This window comes from Condylura cristata, unplaced genomic scaffold (genome assembly GCF_000260355.1).
Source record: "Condylura cristata isolate star-nosed mole 26May11 unplaced genomic scaffold, ConCri1.0 scaffold00010, whole genome shotgun sequence".
Classification (NCBI taxonomy): domain Eukaryota; kingdom Metazoa; phylum Chordata; class Mammalia; order Eulipotyphla; family Talpidae; genus Condylura; species Condylura cristata.
In genome coordinates this window covers 35,259,624-35,280,603 of record NW_004567111.1, presented here as the reverse complement: position 1 = coordinate 35,280,603, position 20,980 = coordinate 35,259,624, and the positions used below count along the sequence as shown (strand labels likewise).

At 35.2% G+C, this 20,980-nt stretch overlaps 1 protein-coding gene across 4 annotated transcripts in view; it reads right to left on the bottom strand.

The window, feature by feature from the left end:
• Positions 1–20,980, bottom strand: part of DGKH (diacylglycerol kinase, eta) — a 143,903-nt gene that overhangs the window by 41,105 nt on the left and 81,818 nt on the right. For all 4 annotated transcript variants that reach the window (XM_004680126.2, XM_004680127.2, XM_012723201.1 and 1 more), the window contains 9 exons: positions 17,593–17,695; positions 16,347–16,506; positions 14,256–14,364; positions 13,996–14,135; positions 10,195–10,279; positions 5,581–5,666; positions 3,316–3,415; positions 1,603–1,876; positions 678–800 (listed from right to left, as the gene is read on the bottom strand). In XM_004680126.2, the coding sequence (XP_004680183.1) occupies positions 678–800; positions 1,603–1,876; positions 3,316–3,415; positions 5,581–5,666; positions 10,195–10,279; positions 13,996–14,135; positions 14,256–14,364; positions 16,347–16,506; positions 17,593–17,695 (1,180 nt within the window). The remainder of the gene's footprint in view (positions 1–677; positions 801–1,602; positions 1,877–3,315; positions 3,416–5,580; positions 5,667–10,194; positions 10,280–13,995; positions 14,136–14,255; positions 14,365–16,346; positions 16,507–17,592; positions 17,696–20,980) is intronic.

The following is a 20,980-nucleotide window of genomic DNA, read 5'->3' as shown; positions in this document are numbered from 1 at the left end:
AGCAGTGTACTTTGTCAGTTGACCTGTTCTGCTCCCCCCTCTGTCTCTGGTGAGTCCTCTTACCACCCCTACACTTCTGGCCTGCACCCCAGTTCAGTATGCATAAATAAATAAAATCTTTAATAAAAAAAAATCTTAAAAGTAGATAAATAGTATCATCCAAGCAACTGCATTGTTAATTTGAGGGCAAAAATAATTTTATTAGAGAGCAGGTGGTAATCTTACAATTTTAAAGCTTTAGCCATAAAGATCAGCAGACTGGGATAATCAGCTGAACTTGAGGGACTGCTGAATCATTTAAATGCCATATTTTATGCAAGTGTGGCCTACAGCTTTCATACAATTCTCAAAGGAATGTAAGCTAATGTAAGATAAAATGGGTTGATTTAGGGAGTCAGTCCTTCTCAGAAAAAGTTATTTAGCTATGTTCAGTCCCATAATCCCTAGTTTATTGTTATAATCTCTAGGTTATATATAAAAGATGGATATGAGCTATGTGACAGTCTAACGTTCTATTTATTATTTTAGCATTCATAAGTATCTAACTTACTTCTGAAGGGCCTTGTCCTTGTTAAAAATAAAAATGCAAATAGTTTACTTCAAACTAATAAGCTTTCTGAAAACTAACAGTTAAGTGATATTTTATTTAATTCTAAATTTTATAATAGTTTTCTTACCAGCTAATGCTTCTTTTGTATCGTCATCTTTAGAATCTTCTTTAGATTCATCTGTTTCTGTACTATCATAATCAAATGACTGATTAACTGGTTCACAGGGGTTAACTGTATGGTCATCCATCACTTTAAGTAGAAGATAAATATGTTTAGTAAAGTAAAAATAAAATCCATAAATATTAATGTACACATACACAAGAAAATGGAAATAGATACCAAAACAAATTCCATATTCACAAATAAACACTCATTGGCAATAAACTTGAGAATGATGTTTACAAGTACTAGAGATTATAAAATAAAATAGAATTGTTAAAACTACTTTTTTTTTTTTTTTCAGAAGAAAAACTACATAGAATATTTACAAGAAGGAGCTACAAGTCCTTTACAAGTTACAATCTGTAAACTGGCTTTTGAATCTTTTTTAATAAGCTACTATGACATATATACACATTATGTATATATACTATGTAATGCACATATACAATGCATATAATATAGTATATACATTATATATCCCGGAAAGTATATATACATTATGTCAATATGGAAATTTCATAAACTCAAGAAAGAGCAAAGTAAAAATTTAGGAAATCAATGTGAAGAAAACTTTTTCAAGTAATTTATAGGTTTGATTTTATTTAAATATTTATAATTCCAATTAAGTAAAAATATCTAAAATGTTAAACTATTACTTATTTTAACTTTCAATTTAAGTTCAGTATTCCTAGTGAACTTTGGGGTTTATTTTATGTGTCAATATGCTGATCATAAACTGGATGAAGAATAACTTTCATTTTAATGGTTTCTTTTCCTTCTACCTTGTCTTAAAATGATCCTTAAGTGTGCCCAGAGTGCTCATACCACCACTGCTGTAACAATAGAAGTGCCGATCACTTCTTTAGGAGCTAATTTTGTTCGCAAGTACCTTTTGCAGCTTCTTCGATGACTTGCCTCACAGCTTTCTTTAAGCTGTTTGCCCGCAGCATAACTTCCTTTGGCTTGATGAACTTCTGCGAGGAGGGTTTTGTCGTGTCATCCATGAGTTGTTCCTTGCTTTCACACAAGGAATCTTCACTTGAAGATTCTACAGGATCTTCTTCTACGATGACAGGGCTGACCCCAGGGAGAACAGAAACAGCCTGTGAGTCTGTGTGCAAGGCCTGGAGCAGTTGATCAAGCTTCTCGTTGAGGACTGAACACTAAGAAACAAAAATTCAGTCATGAGTTTCCACTTGGTGAAAAAGGAAAACAATAACTTGAATGATTTCTTATTTAAAAGGAAAATGCTTATTTTGATGGTCACTATTAATTGGGAATCTTTTAAATTATATTTTAAACAGTTTGTGGTCTAAAGAATTTATAATAAAAAAAATAGTACACTCATAAATTTACTGAGCTATACTTCCAGAACCATTCAGACCCCATATCATGGGCAAAAGCCTATACTATATATAATTATTTTTCCTTAGATGAAAACAACAAGTACTTAACTATAAAGTACTTACACACACAAAAAAAATACATTAAGCAGAATTTTCTGTGCAGAATTTTGTTATACAAAATTACTTTAAAAAAATCAACTATGACACAATTTTGAACATATCAATGCCAGGTCTGGCTCTTTGCAAGTGTGCCTTCAGGGTTTTGGTTTGCAAGGGAGTGAATAGTGCCTACAGGATTACTGGCTTGAAGAAAGGACAGGAAGGAAAATGCACAAGAATAAAAAAGTAAAAGAAGGGAGATGCAGAAAGAAGGGAGATTCAACTTTTGTTTCTTTCTGCTTTTGAACCACTGGGGTTCAAAACACTTAGGACTAAAGTTACTGATACTACAGTTTAAAACACCTTTCACATACATACACTTCCCACTTCTTTCCTCCTCTACTTGTCTTTGATGACATGCTAAGAAAAAGTCACAGCAGAAATAGTTAAAAGTAATTAAGTGTGGTTAGGGAGGGTTTCTATCTTCTGAAGCTCTCCACAGAATAGAATAACACAAGAAAAGGGAAAATGTCTACATTTACTTCCATTTTCTATTCTTTCTACTCAACCAAACCGCTATCTCCAGCATAAATCTGGGGGAGATCATTCCTTTGCAAGCCCAAGACAGCCAAGTCTTTATAAGAAAGTCTTGTCATGAACACATAAAAGCTTTTAAGGTTTGGTAAACAGCTCTAATTTTAGAGAGTTCATGAAGGGGAAAAATGTATAAGGAAAAGGCAATGCAGGTAACAGAAATCTGACAGGAATGAATAACCAGATAGCTAGGAAATCCGAGGAACCATGCTGAGAAGGGCCTTGACTGCCACAGTTTGCCTGGAAGGAAAGGCAATCTGGGACACCAGCACCCTGCATCTCCCCCAACCCCCATCCCATTCACCTTCTATTGTGCATTTCTCTCCCAAGGTGTCAGTGGGGAAAGAGACCTGAGTTCTAAACTTTGACCTGTCAGATGATCTTTAGCAATGCAATTTTTCTATATATTAAAAGGTAACCATAAAATGTATGTTTTTAAACCCTCATATCTGAAGCAAAAGTAATTTTCCCTTTATTTAAAATGTTTTAGCAGGAAAACCTGTAAGCAATTTAAGTATAAAATATAATTCAGCATTAATGTTGTTAGAACAGGTGCCTCTTACTTTACTGGACACAGCATCAGCTACAACAGCATTTTCCAAAGTTTTTTCATGTGCCTTCTCTACTTTGGCAATGAAGTCTTTTACAGTTTCACATAGTATCCTTTGAGGAAAAGAAATTACGAAATTCAGTAATCTCAGCATATTGATTAGCTCGGATTTATACAATCTTTAAAAGAATAAGCATGACCAGGCAAACTGTCAAAATTTCATTTTTATATAAATCCACCCTTCGACCTACTGTATAACACATCCTAGAAAAGTTCAAGACATTCTGGGATAAATGGATACTGACTAAACCTTGTGCTACATAATTTAAATAAAAGAAATTTTCATTTTATAAAAATCCTTTCCAAATATTTGCATTGTATCTCAAAAAGATATTGTTTAGATGCCATTTTTTAAGACAGGCATTATCTCCCGAGCCTACTTATTTCATAGCATAAAGTTGCAGTGTCAAACAAACAAGGGTGAATTTGTTACTTATGTTGTCTCTGTGGCTCCAGTATTCATCACTTGGATATCTTAATACATTGTCTTGAAGAGTAAAGAGGCTGTCTATTATGTGGAAAACAACCTGCTACTTTACTTGAGTTGTATTATCAACAAATCCACCTTTTTTTTTTTTCCCATTAAGATAACTGATGCATTATATGTGCTCCTTCTGGGTAAGTTATTAGGTATCAATCAAATACATTTTCAATAGAGTTAAAATTTAACAGTATTTAAAGTCAACTACTAGCCTCAAAAATTAAAAACATAATCAATGCAAGCTCAATTTAGTTTAGGTCATGTAAGCATTAGCAAATGCGTGGTTTGCTTTTTTTTTTTTTTTTAATTACATTGGATTTCTTAGGAATAGAAATAGGACAAAAGAAAAAAAGAAACAAAATTTGTCTTTCAAGTCTTTGGAACTGGTATTGAAAAAAACAACAACTTAAAGAGATTGTGTGTGTGTGTGTGTGTGTTGTAGCAAAAGCTCACAGTGATTCTAAAAACAAAATCAGACTATTTTAACGTGCTTCTTTTCATATTCACATAGATGGATTTGATGAAAAGAAAACCAGTCTTCCATAGTTATTGTTTCCATTATATGTACAATTTTCTCTGATACATGAGTGATATAATGGGTAAGTTTCTAGATACTTAAACGATAGGAAGCTGAATCATGTAATAGGGATAGAACACACCCACACTTTCTGAAACTTTGCATTTATCTAGGCGATAAACTCATGACTCCTTATAATTTTTGTTTGTTGTTTTTTGGTAAGTGGAGAGTGTACATTCTTTGTAAGCAATACAATTCATTAAACAAGAAGCCACGAGCAGCACACCCATCAAACAAAGAGAGTCTGCAGCCCACTCCTGCCTGGCAACCAGTGGGCTTTCTTGCCCTCGTTGTAACTCGTTCCCTATTGCTCACTCATATTTCCCGTTCCTGGGGCTGTGAGGCCTAAAGCAGTCACTACTACACTTGTGCTTTTGTCACTAAAAAGAACTTTGTTTACAATGCTCCTCTTGTCTCTGACTTTTTGCACCTTAAACATACACTAAAGTTTGCGTAATTTTTCGTTCACTACTTTCCCACTCCCTTTCTTCCCTTCTTTCCCTTTTTTTTCTCCATTCTTCATAATAGTAACATTTCAGTTCCATGTGGAGTTGGGATCCTAAAGTTTTTTTTTCTAGTCAATTGAAAATTTCAGTTGGTTTCACCACTTCCTCTAGTTGACTTTCAATTTTCCTGACATCAATGAAAACTCAATTCTGTGTTCCCATCAGGCAACATTTGAGATAATACAATCAACTTGCTTTGGTTCCATGAATGGAATCACCTTAACTAAAATCTGATAACTTTGAATTAAAATATAACTCCACATTAAATGTGGAGAATTGCCATTTTGAAAAATCCTATTATTTTCTTTTTTGATATAAATATTTCCTAAGTACTAGTTTTTATAGAAATAGCATATAATGAAATGTGTCTCCCATATTATAACTATAAATAAATGCTTCTTTAAATGGCCCTTGCATTAAACTTAACCATTGTAACTTTTTGACAAAAGTGTTTCAAATTAAGCATTGAAAAATATAACACTCCACTAAAACTAAAATGCTAGTGTGGTTTTTTAATACAAAAATTAAATGACTACTTCTGTAAATCATTTCACAGATAGTTTTGGGGGGGAAAATGACAAAGAAGGGACATAAATTGTAGGACCTTTCATTTTCATCATATAACTATTTCATGACTTCAATTCCACAACTCACTTGGCAGATGATATGATCACTCCATGTTCATCAGAATTGAGGATTTTTGTAAGATGAGTTGCAACTGAGTCTTCATAAATTGTCATCTGAGAAAAGAAATAAACCTACACTGTAGTATTGTTGCTAGCATTTATATAAATCAGCTTATTACACCATCAAAAATTGGACCATTTATGCCACACGTGATACAGGGAAATGGTGATTAAAAATATATGAGTCATTATACAAAACAGATTAATATTCCTCTCTGTAAAAGGCCTAGAGTTTCTGGAATTCTTTAGTTTATATTAGAGAATAACCTGTAAAAAACCATTTTATAAATATTGAAAGTTTCAAATAGCTGAAAATTAAAGAAATGCTACAAACCAGTAAAAAGGAAGCTAGCTAATCATAAAAAAAAAAAAGGGGGACAAGACTAAAAATTTAAAGAGGAAGATACACCACTGGTGGATGAACAGGTGAGAAGGTACTCAACCTCATCAGACGTCAGGCAAGTGTACAGTAAAGCCGAGGCTATGCCACACTGCTGCCAGAATAGCCAACATGAAAGCAAGAACAACTGGACAATGCTAAGTATCAGCACGGATGTGGGGCAACATTACCCCCATACAGTGGAATTGGGAAAGCACATAGCAACCAACAAACTAGAAAACCCATGGGGGGTGTATTAATTAAAGCTGGACACATGCATAATACTGTAGGATCCAACAATTCAACTTCTACAGACACACCCAAAAGAAAGGCAACTGTGCATTCACCAAAGACATATATTAGAATGTTCATAGCCGCATTTGTTCAATAGTAGAATGGATAACAAATTTTAGTGTATCTTTGTAATGGAATATGACATGGCATTGGGAATGCATGATTTATAACTATGACTCCACATAGATAAATCTCAGAAACAATGCTATCTAATTCAGAAACAAAGGAGAACAAAAGGAGTGAGTCTATTCTATAAAGCACAAAAACAGACCAAGTAATCTATCTAGTTAGAAGACAACATAGTGGTTACTGGGGTAGAGGTAGGGGAAGAATGAGGGAAAGAGGGCATAAGAAAGGATCCTGGGCTGCTGGTAACACCACCTTGTCATTTGGGTGTTGACGATAGGATCTGCTTACTTTGTGGAAGCATGCCAGGCTATGTGCATATGACACATGAACTTTTCTCTATGAATATTATAAAAGGCTTGTAAAAAGCTGACTCATCATATAAGCATGTAAATATTTCTTTTAAATAATACAACAATCAAAATATTTCTTTCTAATAATACAACAATCAAAATACTAAAGGAGTCCTATATTTGTTCTACTCTCTCTCTCTTCCCCCCCCCCACTATATCCCAGTTTGCTCTTTGACTCAAACTTTAACATTCTGTAGAAAGGACACATCTTCCTAATAAGAAAAAGGTGAATAATATTTAAACATTAATCTCACATTCAGTCTTCTATCAAATGTTTGCCTCAATATTCCATGTTATATAGCTCGAAGTTTCCAGTATCAACCATCTGCTCTATCTAGCTGGCCTCTTAAGTGCCTCTGCTTGACTCAAATAGCCTTTCATAGCTTCTTACCAATCATTCAGTCTTAAGTGATAATTCAATTACCAATTTTCCCCCTACCCTCCACTTCTTAGTAAAACTGTCCTGACAATCATCTTCCCAAAAGGTTCTCATTTTTTATTTACCAGTTCTAATGGCTAATCAGTATATGACTCTTAAATTTCTATCTTATTTCCTTCACAGGCAGACCACATGTGGATAAGAAATTTTACATGAAAGAAAGGAGAGGAGGAGAACCACAAAGTTTCATATAGTATTGTTTTGACTAGAATATCCACTTTATTAATCTGATCTAAACATTAAAAACTGTGTCTACAGTTAATTAAAAAATGAAATCATCTTCTACAAAAGAAAAGGAATTATATTTCAAATATATCAGTTTTCTTTTCCCTATAGAGTAGATTGTCATGAAGTATAAGAAGGTAGGAAAAATAGTTTGGCATTTTGGGGCCCTCCCTGGTGGTGCAGAGGATTAAAGCGCAGAACTGTGAAGCTAAAGCCACTTCCACATGAGTTCGATCCCCGCCTGCCCCAGAGGAGATCCACATAGCGGTGGCAGACCTCTCCTGACCCGCCCGATGCTCCCCTCAGCAGTGTACTTCATTGATCTGCCTGTTTTGCTCCCCACTCTGTCCCTGGTGACAGGGAAATCTCTGGTATGTACCCCAGTTCTGTATGAATAAATAAATAAATAATAGTTTGGCATTTTGTTGTTGTTGTTCTAATTAATTATTTTAATTGAGGTAATACTGGCTAACATCATTCTTAGTATTTGGGAAGAATAGGATTCCCTTCTCAGGTATTGCTACTACAGTGCACCCACCACCAAATCTTCCCCAGTCCAACATAGTCTATTGTGTTCTGTCCCCTTTTTGTTCTTACCTCTCCTCCACATCCTTTCCTCATAAACGCTTCAGTTCTATAGTTATTTTCAAGGGCTAGTTTTTAAATGTGTCTTTATCTAACCCTTAATTTGATTTCTCTATATTCCACATATTAAGTGACACCATTTGGTATTTATGTTTCTCCTTCTAACTTATTTCACTTAGCACTATACTTTACAGCTATATCCACATTGCCATAAATAACATGAGTTTATGCTTTTTCGTCGCTGAGTAATAGTCTATTGTGTGTGTATACTTCTTGATTCACTCAACTATTTGTGAGCATGTAGGTTGTTTATAGGTACTTAGAGTATTTCCATAGTTTGGCTATTGTAAATATCGTTCAGTTAACACAAAAGACCTTCCTGAATCCCCACAGCTCTCCATAATTCAACCCCCCCTTACCAAATTCTTCTGTGGAATCTTCTGATGGATTTCCCCTGCATCATGTCCTCTGACTCTACAAAATTATTTTAGTGGCAGAAAATTTTCAATAAAGCTCTATGGAATGCTCTTTAACAACTGGTTAATTCTTACTTCTGTTTTTTTTTTTTTAACACGAAAAACCCAGTTTAGGCACAACCTCCTCATATAAAGACCACTCATGAGGCTGAGAGCCCTCTCTTCTTATAACCTATGCCCTCGGTATAACAGCAACATTGCAGATCATTCCTTGTCTGTCAGGTTAACCTGTGACCAAGGTCATGTTATCCCTTTAATATGAGATATTTTGATAAGTAACGCAATAAATGATATTTTATTCAAAACACTTTGTATCAAAAAAAGGAATTTCTTTCAAGTAGTTACAATTGAACCTTATATTTAGTGATTCTATAGTTTGTAAAAATGAATTATCTACCTTTGTTTCTATGCTGGGAAATATACATCTTTGAAATAGATGAAATTTGGAAAATCAGTAGAGAAAATTTAGTAGAGAAAATGAATAGCATTTACAAAAACACTTTTTAAAACTGACTGGCTTCTACAAAGACATAGATTATATTTATAATTGAATAAAATTATAAATAAAACTGTTGTTTAAAGTAAATAAATTTTTAAATAGTGGTTATTTCTGGGTGTCAGAACTATACGATTTTTATTTCTTTTTTATATAATTTTGTTTTTAAAAAATTTTTCAGAAGCAGTTTCTGTTACTTTATATCAGAGAAGATTCTCAAAAACACAACTAGCTTCTTTAAGGAACAGCCCCTGTTTCTAGTTATAATTCCTTTTCTTAATTCTGACAAGATCTTAATTTTCTTACTGACAAAACAAAGATTTCAACTGTAAAAGAAACAGATGAATTTTCCTAGAGGGAAAAATAAGCTATCATAGATTAAATGGTCTTAATGAGTCAGATAATAATCCTTTGAAAATTAGGCTCTGTTTTAAATCTTCAATGCTTTGAGGTCTAATCACAATGCTGAATCTTCAAAAACAGACATCTAAAAACGAGTCATGAACGGTCTGTAGCAGGGATGGAATGGAATGAAACAATCTTTCTCTCTTTTGTTTTATCTTGATCAACCTAGCTTACCCTAGAGACCTGTTCAGATGCACCCACAACAAGAGCAGGCAACAGGAACAGCGATGACAGAATATTCTGGCCATGCACATTAGTGTGTTTGGTGACTGCTTAAAGGAACGGGACTGACACCTAACATTCAGACAGGTGCTCGTGACCCAAGCAGATGAGTAAATGTTAAAAAATGGTAGATATGGTGACTTCTATCTTGTATCAGTTGACAGGAAACTGATTGGCTGGCCTCCCTGGAGCATGTTGGCAAGAGGAAGCAGGCAGTTTGGTTGGTTCAGGGAGAACCACGGGGAGTGGAGAAGGGAAGGGAATGCCTGTTGTTTTATGCATCTTCAGGACCTCATTTAATCCTCACAACACTGTAGCCTCAGTGGACAGATGACGGATCAGAGGCCCACAATGGTGAATGACACGGCTGTACTCCCACTGTGGCTGATCACAGGCCTCTCACCTCAATTGTAAGACCTCTTTTTCCCGGGAGTGATTTCTAGACATTCAATGAGACTGTATCCTACGTAATAATAAAGGTAAGTCACCATATCTACCATTTTTTAAGAGGATGTTTTCCCAGTTTTTCAATACATATACCCCATTTTCAAGTAATAAATAGGTAAAAGGTTAAAGTCTTACATAAAATTCTTCAGATGCTTCTGGAGGTTCTGGAAGTAGAGAAGCCTTCGGTGGCAATTTGAGTTCATAAGTCATTATACTCCACCTGAAGGGAGAAAAATCTTGGCTCTCATCTGACATACACACATATGCACATGTATTTATAAACTATGATTTATTGTATCTAAAATAACCAATATACAAAGAAAGAGATGGAATTTTGTTAATCTCACAACACCGAAGTCATAATTTACGATTTCTACCTCTTACCATTTATCTGTTGAGTGACTTCCACATGTTTTAGGGACATATCCATGGGAAGAAACACAAATAGGGAACAATAGTTCCCTTTCTTCACTAGGTGCAAGGCTTTCTGACTTTCCTATTTCACATTTTAAATAGTGCTCATTGCAACTGATTAACTAGGTTATACCAATTACTAGTGGGTCACAACCCAAAGTTTAAAAACAATGTCCTATATTAAATAAATGCTACTACCTATGAGAAATAAATCACTCCCCAAGTCTTGCCAAGTCTGCTTACACATATGTAAAATGAAAATTACCTGGCTACTTTTTCTAAAATTAAGAAAGAAAGTAGTAATCATGAGATTAAGGAGAAAATATTCATAGGAAGAATAATAGGAGCAAATTTATTTCAGTGAGCAGTAAATATTAACTTTAAAGCAAATGTTGAATGATTTGACGTTACAGAAAAGTAATTAGCTCCAGATAAGTCCAGTCTTCTCTCTAAAATAATGATTTTCAAATCTGGTAAGAACAATTGGGTGGGAACATTACTGTTATCAGTAATGGCTTGTAAAATAAAACATTTGCAAAGCTACAAAGCATAATACAAGCTTTACTATAATAATTTTATGAAAAGCATATTACAGCTGAAGCCAGAACCTAGAGGAAAAACCCCAAGTTTATCATCAATATTTAAACAGAATCTTAAGTATCATTCAGACTACTAAGAATTAGTCTTTGCATAAAAATCCAAATTCTCAGAAAGTCCTCCAAAAGACAGGTTAAACATTAGGATGCATAAACTGAATACTGATCTAGAGCTACTATTCAACTCTTGACTTGAAAATAATATAAAGAAATATGTATTTGAGCACAAAAAGCCATTCATTCATCCAACGAATATTTACTGTGCTTCGCAAAATGACAGACAGTATTCCAGGGTCTGCAAATAAAATGGTGAAATAAGACTTTCTTAATGAAGTTTATATTCTAGTGCAGAAAACAGATATAATACAACAGCAAATAAACTCTGTAAACACACGATGGGGCAAATCACACCTGGAAACAAGAAAACTTCCTCATAGCTGCAACTCTCTCTCAAAGTACAGTGAAACGGTGTCTTAAATTCTTTGTCCCTCCCATGCTGTATCTCCTCTGCTGGGTGGAACTGAAGAATGACAACAAAGTAGGGCACCAGGCAGGAGGTTACCTGTTAGGCTGAGTTAGAGACTAGGGGAGCATGCATACATCAGAGGGGAGGGAGCACAGATTCAGGGGAAGTTTGGAAACTAGAGCTTGGAGTACAGCTTAGAATGTTAGTTCTCCTGCTCACTAGCTACGTGGTAATGACAACTTAAAAACCTCATGAGACTTATTTTACCTATAAGATGGAGATGGTAATATTAGCTATCTCTGATATGGAGTGCTGATTAAATGAGCCAAAACTTTATCAGTGAAGCACTCCTTGTGCCAAGGAGGCAAAAAATATTAGCCATACTTAGCCCTCCCACCCATCTCCACAAGTCTCAATTTTCATCTTTGTAAAAGTCATAATGATGCTTTTCTTAGCCACCTCACAGTGGAGTTTTGAAGATGAAACAGATTTTTTTCTGAAAAGCTTATGCAATATGGAGTATTAATAAGCAATAGTTTTTGTCCTTTTCTTCTTTACAAACAGTATTCTTAATTTAGTAAGGAAAATACAGTGACAAAATATTCTTAGGTTTCTAATACTGGTCCTGGGTTTTTTTTTTTTTTTTTTTTTTTAAGATTTATTTATTTATTCATACAGAACTGGGGTACAGGCCAGAGGCTCAGGGGCTGTGAGAGCCAGAGACAGAGTGGGGAGCAGAACAGGCAGATCGACGAAGTACACTGCTGAGGGGAGCAGCGGGCGGGTCAGGAGAGGTCTGGCTCGCCATGTGGTCTCCTCCGGGGCAGGCGGCAGGCGGGAATCGAACTCATACGGAAGTGGCTTCAGATTCTCAGTGCTGTGCTTTAACCCGCTGCGCCACCAGGGAGGGCCTTTTTTTTTTTTTTAAGATTTATTTATTCATACAGAACTGGGGTACAGGCCAGAGATGTAGAGTGAGAGGATTCACCAGAGACAGAATGGGGAGCAGGACAGGCAGATCTACGAAGTACACTGCTGAGGGGAGCAGGAGGCAGGTCAGGAGAGGTCTGCCATGCCATGTGGTCACCTCGGGAGCAGGCGGGGATCGAACTCATGCTGAAGTGGCTTAAGTTTCTTAGTGCTGTGCTTTAACCCTCTGCGCCACCAGGGAGGGCTGGTCCTAGGTTTTTAATCCCTTTTGATATTTTTTTCCCTTCTGGTGTGTTTTGCAGATCTGTACCAAGGAATTTTACCACCCGGGCACTGTTTCTCTGTTAACCACCTGGAAAGTTAATTTTTGTAAGACACAAGGGAAAAGCACACACCACGGGGAGAGGAAATATCTAGCAGCATATCCTCGGATGCAGTCACAGTGGTATTTAAATTTACAACAAAAAGAAATTTCTGGTAAGCACAGAATTGGGCTATTGGCTTAGAAATCACCTCCAGGATTTTTTATGTACTTGAGACTGAATGCACTTTATACATCCAAATTACTGGGGCTTTCCCTCTCATGAACAGTTTTGGGTAAACACAGGCAAGTTCTCTTTTTAAATATTCTGTTAGCAAGAGACTCAACCATTACATTACCTTATGACAGGCAAGGTTACAATTAATTAGGTTATAGCTCATCTTAGAGTAATTACATTTTAGATTGGTAGCTCCCTGATGAGATTTTCTTATTTTCGGGAAGAGTTCCACAGATGGCTAATTCTATCAGAGTTGTTTTGATTATGCTAGCTCAAGTTTATAATGATATTTTGACATTTGTCTTCTAGTTACGGGGAGTGTATTTTACGGCTCACGGAGCTCTGTTGTTTCTTCTACCCCAATTCAGAACACCTCCTCTATAATAATCAGGGTGCACATGACGTGATTTCTTTTACATGAGGGAGGGACTATTTAGAGAGAAAGCAGTTAAAAGATGTGATGAAGGACCCATTAATAAAGCACAAGCTCCTTCATACTGTCTTCCAAACACTTCGCTGTCCATGGGGAAAAATTATCACTTTTTAGTATTTAGTTCTTTTTTGATTTAATTGTTTCCTAATATGCATAATTAAGAAGTGCTACTTTAAAAAATCTAAAGTTTATATGTTTTTCTTAGTTTTAATGAAATTACAAGATGGGACCATATATATTTATTACACTCATTAGCACCTTCTCATCTGTCACAATTAACTGATTAAGCTTTCTAACCTGAACAGTAATGAAAAGTAATTCACATCCAACACAGACTTCTGTCTTTAAAATAATGGTTTTGTTGAACTAGTTTTCTCAGATTTTTTTCCTTTTAGAATTCACTTGTTCAATGAACAAAACATATTTGAGTGTCTATGCTGAGTTAGCTCTGGTGTGAAACTGTGTACAAAACAGGAATTACAGTTAGCACATTTTAAATGATCAAAAGTGACTTCAGCATAACATTTTCAATCTAATTTTAGAATAGAACTTGTTTACCTGTCCAACATCTTGGTGCTGGCTCTTTCCAACTTCTCCAGTATCTGAGGAAGTTGGGTGTCGTCATCATAGGACCCTCCCCAACCAAGAACCCGAGCAAGGTCATTGCCAGTCCCTAATGGCAAGACTCCCAGCTGACACTGAAAAAGAGCAGAGCAGGTGGGCTAAAGAGGTTAAGTAGAGGCTCACATTTCTGCATTTCTGTATCAGCAGGTTAGTAAGCACGCATGCTAATATAAATTAAAGAAATTAGCACTTGCCTGTTTATTCAAATTGAGCCTATCAATTTCTGACAAAACCCAGCCTACACTTCCATCTCCTCCACAAACAAGAATCCGGAAATTGTCAAACTTCTGGAATAATCTTAAACTGAAAGTAAGAAACATTTTATTTTAGCACACATAAATAAAAATCATTTATCCCAATTCTTTGTTATTCTGTGTATATTGGTACTTCTGTTAGATTAAACATAAGAACTCTTACCTTTGTATCAATTATACTACAAAAGTTAATTTGAGTAAAATTTTTAACTCAAGAAAACCCTCTATACTAAGAAGGAAGGCAACTAACTGTAAGTAGAGATGGAGATAAAATTAGGAAGGAAAAAATTAGGAGGAAAGGAATGAGAAATGAGAAGGAAAAAAAAGCAGAACCCTAAAAAAGATCAAAAGGTAAATGTACAAGACACCGATAATTGTGACTTTTCTTCCTATTACAATGATATGTTATTTCCGTAAGAATGACTTATTGCAAACCAAGAGTCAGGAATTTAGAACATGGATGCTATTACACAGAATTCCACATAGTTCTCAATTGAGACCCACCAAACCTTGCCAGCAGGAGGATGAGAAAATGAAATCAGGAGCATGAATGAGTACTAGCACCAAACAAGACTTCTAATTACTTTCTCTTCCAGTCCTCTTCCTTCTATCTTCCTTTGCCTCAACTTCCAACACATTCCACCTCCTGAATATACTTTGTACATTTAAGGGTTCTGTTTCAAATGACATAATGTGATGTCTTCCAAAAAAACCATAAATCTATACTATAAATGTATTAAAAGTGCACCAAGGCATAGTTCCCTCATTGGAAATAATTCCCACCCTCTCCAGAGTATAAGATATATACTCCAGAAGGCTGAAACCATTTATAAAAGGATCCTGTTGTCCTTTATGTGAACTGAACCTGACATCCTTGAGGAACTGGCCTTGAAACCCAGGATGGCACTGTGGTTTTCTCATAATTGATGATTTGTATTTTATATAAACCAATACTAGCTGTGGAAGCATGGATTATTCTGTGTCTTTACCTTGACTTTTCTGCGCCCTTCACCCAGAGTATGAACAGGGAAAGTTTGAGACAAGGAATTTTTCCTGGCAAAAGTCCTGGTATGAGGAATTACATACATGTGATGAAAACATCAACAAAGCTAGGTTTAGATCCACTATACCCCTGACGATTCCCCTGACTCTCCCTGATCCCCACACGTTAACACATTCCCTGAATGTCTTCTTGCTTCTTTGACTTATCTTCCATTTGATTCTAAACTAGTAATAGGCTGTCCTTGGAACAGGGCTGCCCCTTGTTTAACCTTTAATTGATTAGTTAATTATACAATATTTGTTTTCTTAGGTGATTTACCTTTTTTTTTTAAAAGAATTATATATTTATGCATACAGAACTGGGGTTCAGTCCAGAGGTGCAGAGATGATAAAAGGATTCACCAGAGACAGAGCAGGGAGCAAACAGGCAGACTGATGAAATACCCTGCTGAGGGGAGTAGCAGGCAAGACAAGAGCAGTCTGCTGCACCATGTGGGTCAGCACCCTAGTTGGGGATCAAACTCCCACTGAAATGGCTGCTGCTAGCTTCTTAGTGCTGTACTCCAATCCATTGCACCACCAGGGAGAGCCCTGATTTACCTTTCTTAAGGGAGTTTCTTTGGCATAACCATTCTAGGCTTCTCATTGTCCCAACTCACTTGGGCTCAAGTAATCTTTTCTCATCCCATGCCATAACATCCTAATGAGACAACTGGTCTTCCATGTAAACCATTTTCTAAAGTTATTTTGTGTGTACAAGCTTATCTTTGTTAGACCAAAGCACATTGTGATTATTCTTCAGCAAATTCCAGAACACTTTCTAAACAAATTTTGGAATTTAGCATACAAGGAAGTTTTATAAGTATCAAAAATGTTGTGTTAAAACTTACAACTAAACATTAAAGAGGGGAGGAGTAAGAAGACCGTACAGATGTCTAAATGAATCTATAGTGTTTTGATCTGAAAAACCAGACATACTCATGCTCAGGGCTACATGTTTTCAAACAAGATTGATAAAAAATCAATTACCCTAAATGAGGTCCTCCATTCATTAAATCAAACACCTGAGCTGGATTTAGTAACTGCTTGAATCGCCGGAGGAACTTTACTCCCTGATTATCTCCACTCTTAGAATTGACAAAAACCAATAGAGGACTAACACAGAATGAAAATGTTGCTCTACAGAAACCTGAAAAAAAAAAAAAAGGATAAGATCAATACTTAGTTTCCTCTCTTAAACTATTAACAAAAATTAGAGGAAGACAATTTCATAAAAATAGAGAACCTTGTTTATTACTTTAACAATGTTGTAATTTAGTTCCTCAAATGAATATTTATTACTTACATGCAAATAAGTTTTTATGTATACCCTATAATTAAATATATCAAAAATTATAAAAACATTAGTCAATGACAACTTAATATATACCTTGTGCCTTAACAATACTTAACTATAAGAAAAACCAATCACTGTCTGTACTCATTTCTTAAAGAATTCATGTGCATAATCAGTATTATAAAATATTTTAACTGCTCCTTAGTGAGGCTTGAGAAAGTATTTTAAATTTGTATATATATATATATATATATATATATATATATATATATAAAACAACAGAAACTTGATATATCAGGATGGGGGGGTTGTTAATAATGCAAATTTAAAGAAATTACTTCTTAGGTTTATATCCTGATTGCTATGATATTACCAACATGATTTATATAAAAAGTTTGAAAAGCATATGGCACTTTACCAATGCAAACATTAATAACAGTGTATGGTAAAAAGCCTTTAGTAATATGATTGCATAGAAGTTTATTAGCCAAAAATCACATTATAAAAGATTCCTTAACTCTTAAAAAAGTTAAGGATTATAGAAAAGTGATTGATTTATAAGTATATATATTTCTGCAATAAAACTTTAGAAAAACAAATTTTAATAAGAGCTATGTTAATGGGCAGTAATCAATTATGGAGGAAAAATAGTCATAATAAAAATTAAACTTGGATTTCAGTACAGAGCAATGATCTTATTGTATATGCTTGGCTGTCAGATCTAAAAGTCTCATACATAGTACCTTCACCAATGTGCCAGTAGCAATGTTAAACTTTAGTTTTAGAAGATTTGTATATAAGGTAAAAGTTTATTCAGTGATTTATATGGAGTTATTATATAAGCCTTATCAGAAAAAATCTATTTGTTCAAGGAAAATAAACATATAATTTAACAATAAATAAATTAGAAATATACATACTTACACTACCATTACATACCATCAGAATCAGTGCTGTTTAGTGCAATTGGAGGTATGATAGACACTTTACACTGGCCAAGTGGACAAACAGGATGGTACAAATCTTTGCAGGCAGTGTGTACCTAAAAGTAAGCAAACAAGCCTTCAAGAGTCACAAAAATAAATCAATGCTTTCTTTTGTTACAAATTATACCCAAGGAACTCATCACTGGCTATCAACTGTATCACAAGCTGTTCAATAATTCATAAACTATTTTAATGACACAATAGTTCGCTTCCATGGAATGGTTTAATCATGTTAGAGAGGGGATCTGACTTGGTCTACGCAGCCTATTTTATGTTTGTCTCAGGCAAGTAGTATATAATCAACAAATACCCGGCAATGGCAAGGAGAGAGAAAGGAGTATAGAAGGAAGGGAAACAAAGAGGAAGGGGAAATAGGAGGAAGAGAGAGTGGGAGGAGGAAAGCTAACAAGTATATATCAATTAACACTGTCCCGGAAAAAAACTGGTGACATCCATCTTGTATAATTCTTACAGAACTTAATGCAAATAAATCTAAATCACTCTATAGTGAAACGCTATATTCATATATCCTTTTTTTTAACATTTTAATGTTGGTATAGTGATACACACACACACATAGTTATAATTTTCATGTTAATATAGTTACAAATATATCCAGGTCTATTTTTCAGCCATACTTCTGTATCTATAAGGAAAAGGAAAAGGTCTTACTAATGTAAATCATCTTGGAAAGTGAGACACACCACAGGCACTCAGTAAACGTGATGATCATAGAACAAAAAATTTCCAAGTTTCACTCAAGATATTATTGAAAATAAAAGGTGCAGGGAAAACTTAAGTAGGACCAAGGCAACTTAGAATACCCTATTGTATTCTAAATAAAAATAAAGCCTTTAAATGTTTTAATCAGTAAAAGCAGACAGTTTATTAAATATTACACATGGTCTTATTTTACTAACTTTTAGAAAACTGGATTTTTTTTTTTTAAAGATTTATTTGTACATACAGAACTGGGGTACAGGCCAGAGGCTCAGGGGTGGTGAGAGGCTTCACCAGGGACAGAGTGGGGAGCAGAACAGGAAGATCGATGAAGTACACTGCTGAGGGGAGCAGCGGGCGGGTCAGGAGAGGTCTGCCACGCCATGTGGTCACCTCCGGGGCAGGCGGGGATTGAACTCATGCGGAAGTGGCTTTAACTTCTCAGTGCTGTGCTTTAACCCGCTGCGCCACCAGAGAGGGCCTGGATTTTTTTTTTTAATATGATGATTCATTTATTCTTTTTTTCAATGAAGTTTATTGATAATACTGGTTTATAACACTATTTGTTTTAGAGGTTACAGAATCACTACAACCCCACCCCACAAATCCCAATAACCCTCCCATGTTCCCCTGGGACTCCTCCCTCCCTCGCCCACAAACTGGCCCTCTCTCCTGGTTGCCTCAGTTTTGCAGGCAGATGTTAAGGATTTGTTATTGGTTTGTATTTTTATGACCCTTTTTTTTGTTTGTTTCTCTTTATTTCACATATAAGTGAAACTACCAGTATTTATCTTTCTCCTCCTGACTCATTTCCTTTAGCATTATTCTGTCCAGTTTCATCCATACTGTCTAAATGGCAAGAGTTTATCATTTTTTTACAGCTAAGAAATATGCCATTGTATATATGTCACATTTTTCTGTTTCACTCCTATGTCGTTGGCCCTGAGGTTGTCTCCATGGCTTGGTGATTGTAAACAGGGCTCCAGTGAACAAGGGATACCTGTATTTTCCTTCCAGCTAGGGTTTTAGCATCCTTTGGGTAGATACCAGGAGTGGAATTGCTGGGTTGAATGTCAGATCCATTTTTGACACTTTGAGAAACCGCTATCTGTACTGTTTCCCAGAAGCTGGCTAGTCTCCAGGGGTTTCTTTTTCTCCATAGTCTCACCAAAACCTGTTTCTTGTCTTTTTGATAATGGCTACTCTCATAGATGTGACATGGCATCTCATGGTTCTGATATGTGTTTTCCTGATGGTAAGACATGATGAACAGTTTTTCATATACTTATCTACACATCTTCCTTGGAGAAATGTCTACTTAGCCCTTTTGCCCATTTTTTTTTTTAAATTGGGTTCTTTGTTTCCTTTTTGTTGAGTTGTATATTTTGGATCTGTCAGATGTATGAAGTGGAAATATTTACTGGTAGTTATTTACTTTAGCTTGTGTTTTCCTTAGCTTCATAGTGGATCACCCAAAGACATCCCTGAAACCAATGTCTTGGAGTAATTTTGTCCATTTTTTGGTAATATTTTCAGATCTCATCTACATTTCTATTAATAAATTTTGAGTTAATTTTTTGTGTGAGGTGTCAGATGATGATTTAGTATCATTCTTTAGCATGTGGCTACCCAGAAAAATTGGTATTTAGTTAAACACATACTTATCAAAACATATGAGAAAACTAAAATTTAAAAAAGAAGAGAAAATTAGGTCAGTTACCAGAAAATGCCTTAACATACATAGTAATTCTCATAATATGGTAAAATTTTCAAGAAAAAATAACTGATACGTACAAACCTTTCATATTTCTGTAGTTCAAACTTTTCTAAAGGAAACATTTAAAAGTTTATCAGAGCCAATATAATAAAAATTTTGAAACCCTGAAGAAAAAAAAAGAGAAAACTAAAATTTAATAGTGATTCCTATTCTGCTGACAACCCAATATTGGACAATTTCCTTTTAGGAGTTAAAATAACAATTCAAGTGAATTTTAGAAAAATGAGCATGCACAATTTAAAAGGAGTTTTATAAGTATGAAAATCATAGAACAAAACAGAAAAATCTTTAAAACAATGTTAAGTTTAAAAAGTATAAGATAAAACTGTATCTTCAAAGAAGAGGTAGAGCTACCTCCAGAGAATAGACACAACTAGAAAAAAATAGGAGTAAACTCCTTCGGGTGGTGGAACTGTGGTTTGGTTTGATTTGTTTTGGTTTCAACTAGATGACTGTTTTTACACACTAGATATTCTGCTCTTAAAAATTTAGAAGAAACAAATGAAGTCATAGAAGTGGAGAAACAGACTTCAATAACCTTACAAAATAATAAAAACAACAGTAAATGCATACATCAGCGATTGTCTCCCACCCCCACCAAAGAAATTTTAAATGGGATGAAAACTTAAAATGTTGTTTAGGGCCTTCCCTGGTGGCGGCAGCGCGTGATAGCACCACATTAAGAAGCTAAAGCCACTTCAATTTGAGTTCGATTCCTGCCTGCCCCGGAGGTGATCCACATGTAGCGGCAGACATCTCCTGACCTGCCCTCAGCAGTGTATTTTGCCAGTCCACCTGTTCTCCTCACTCTGTCTCTGATGAATCCTCTCACAGTCACTGCACC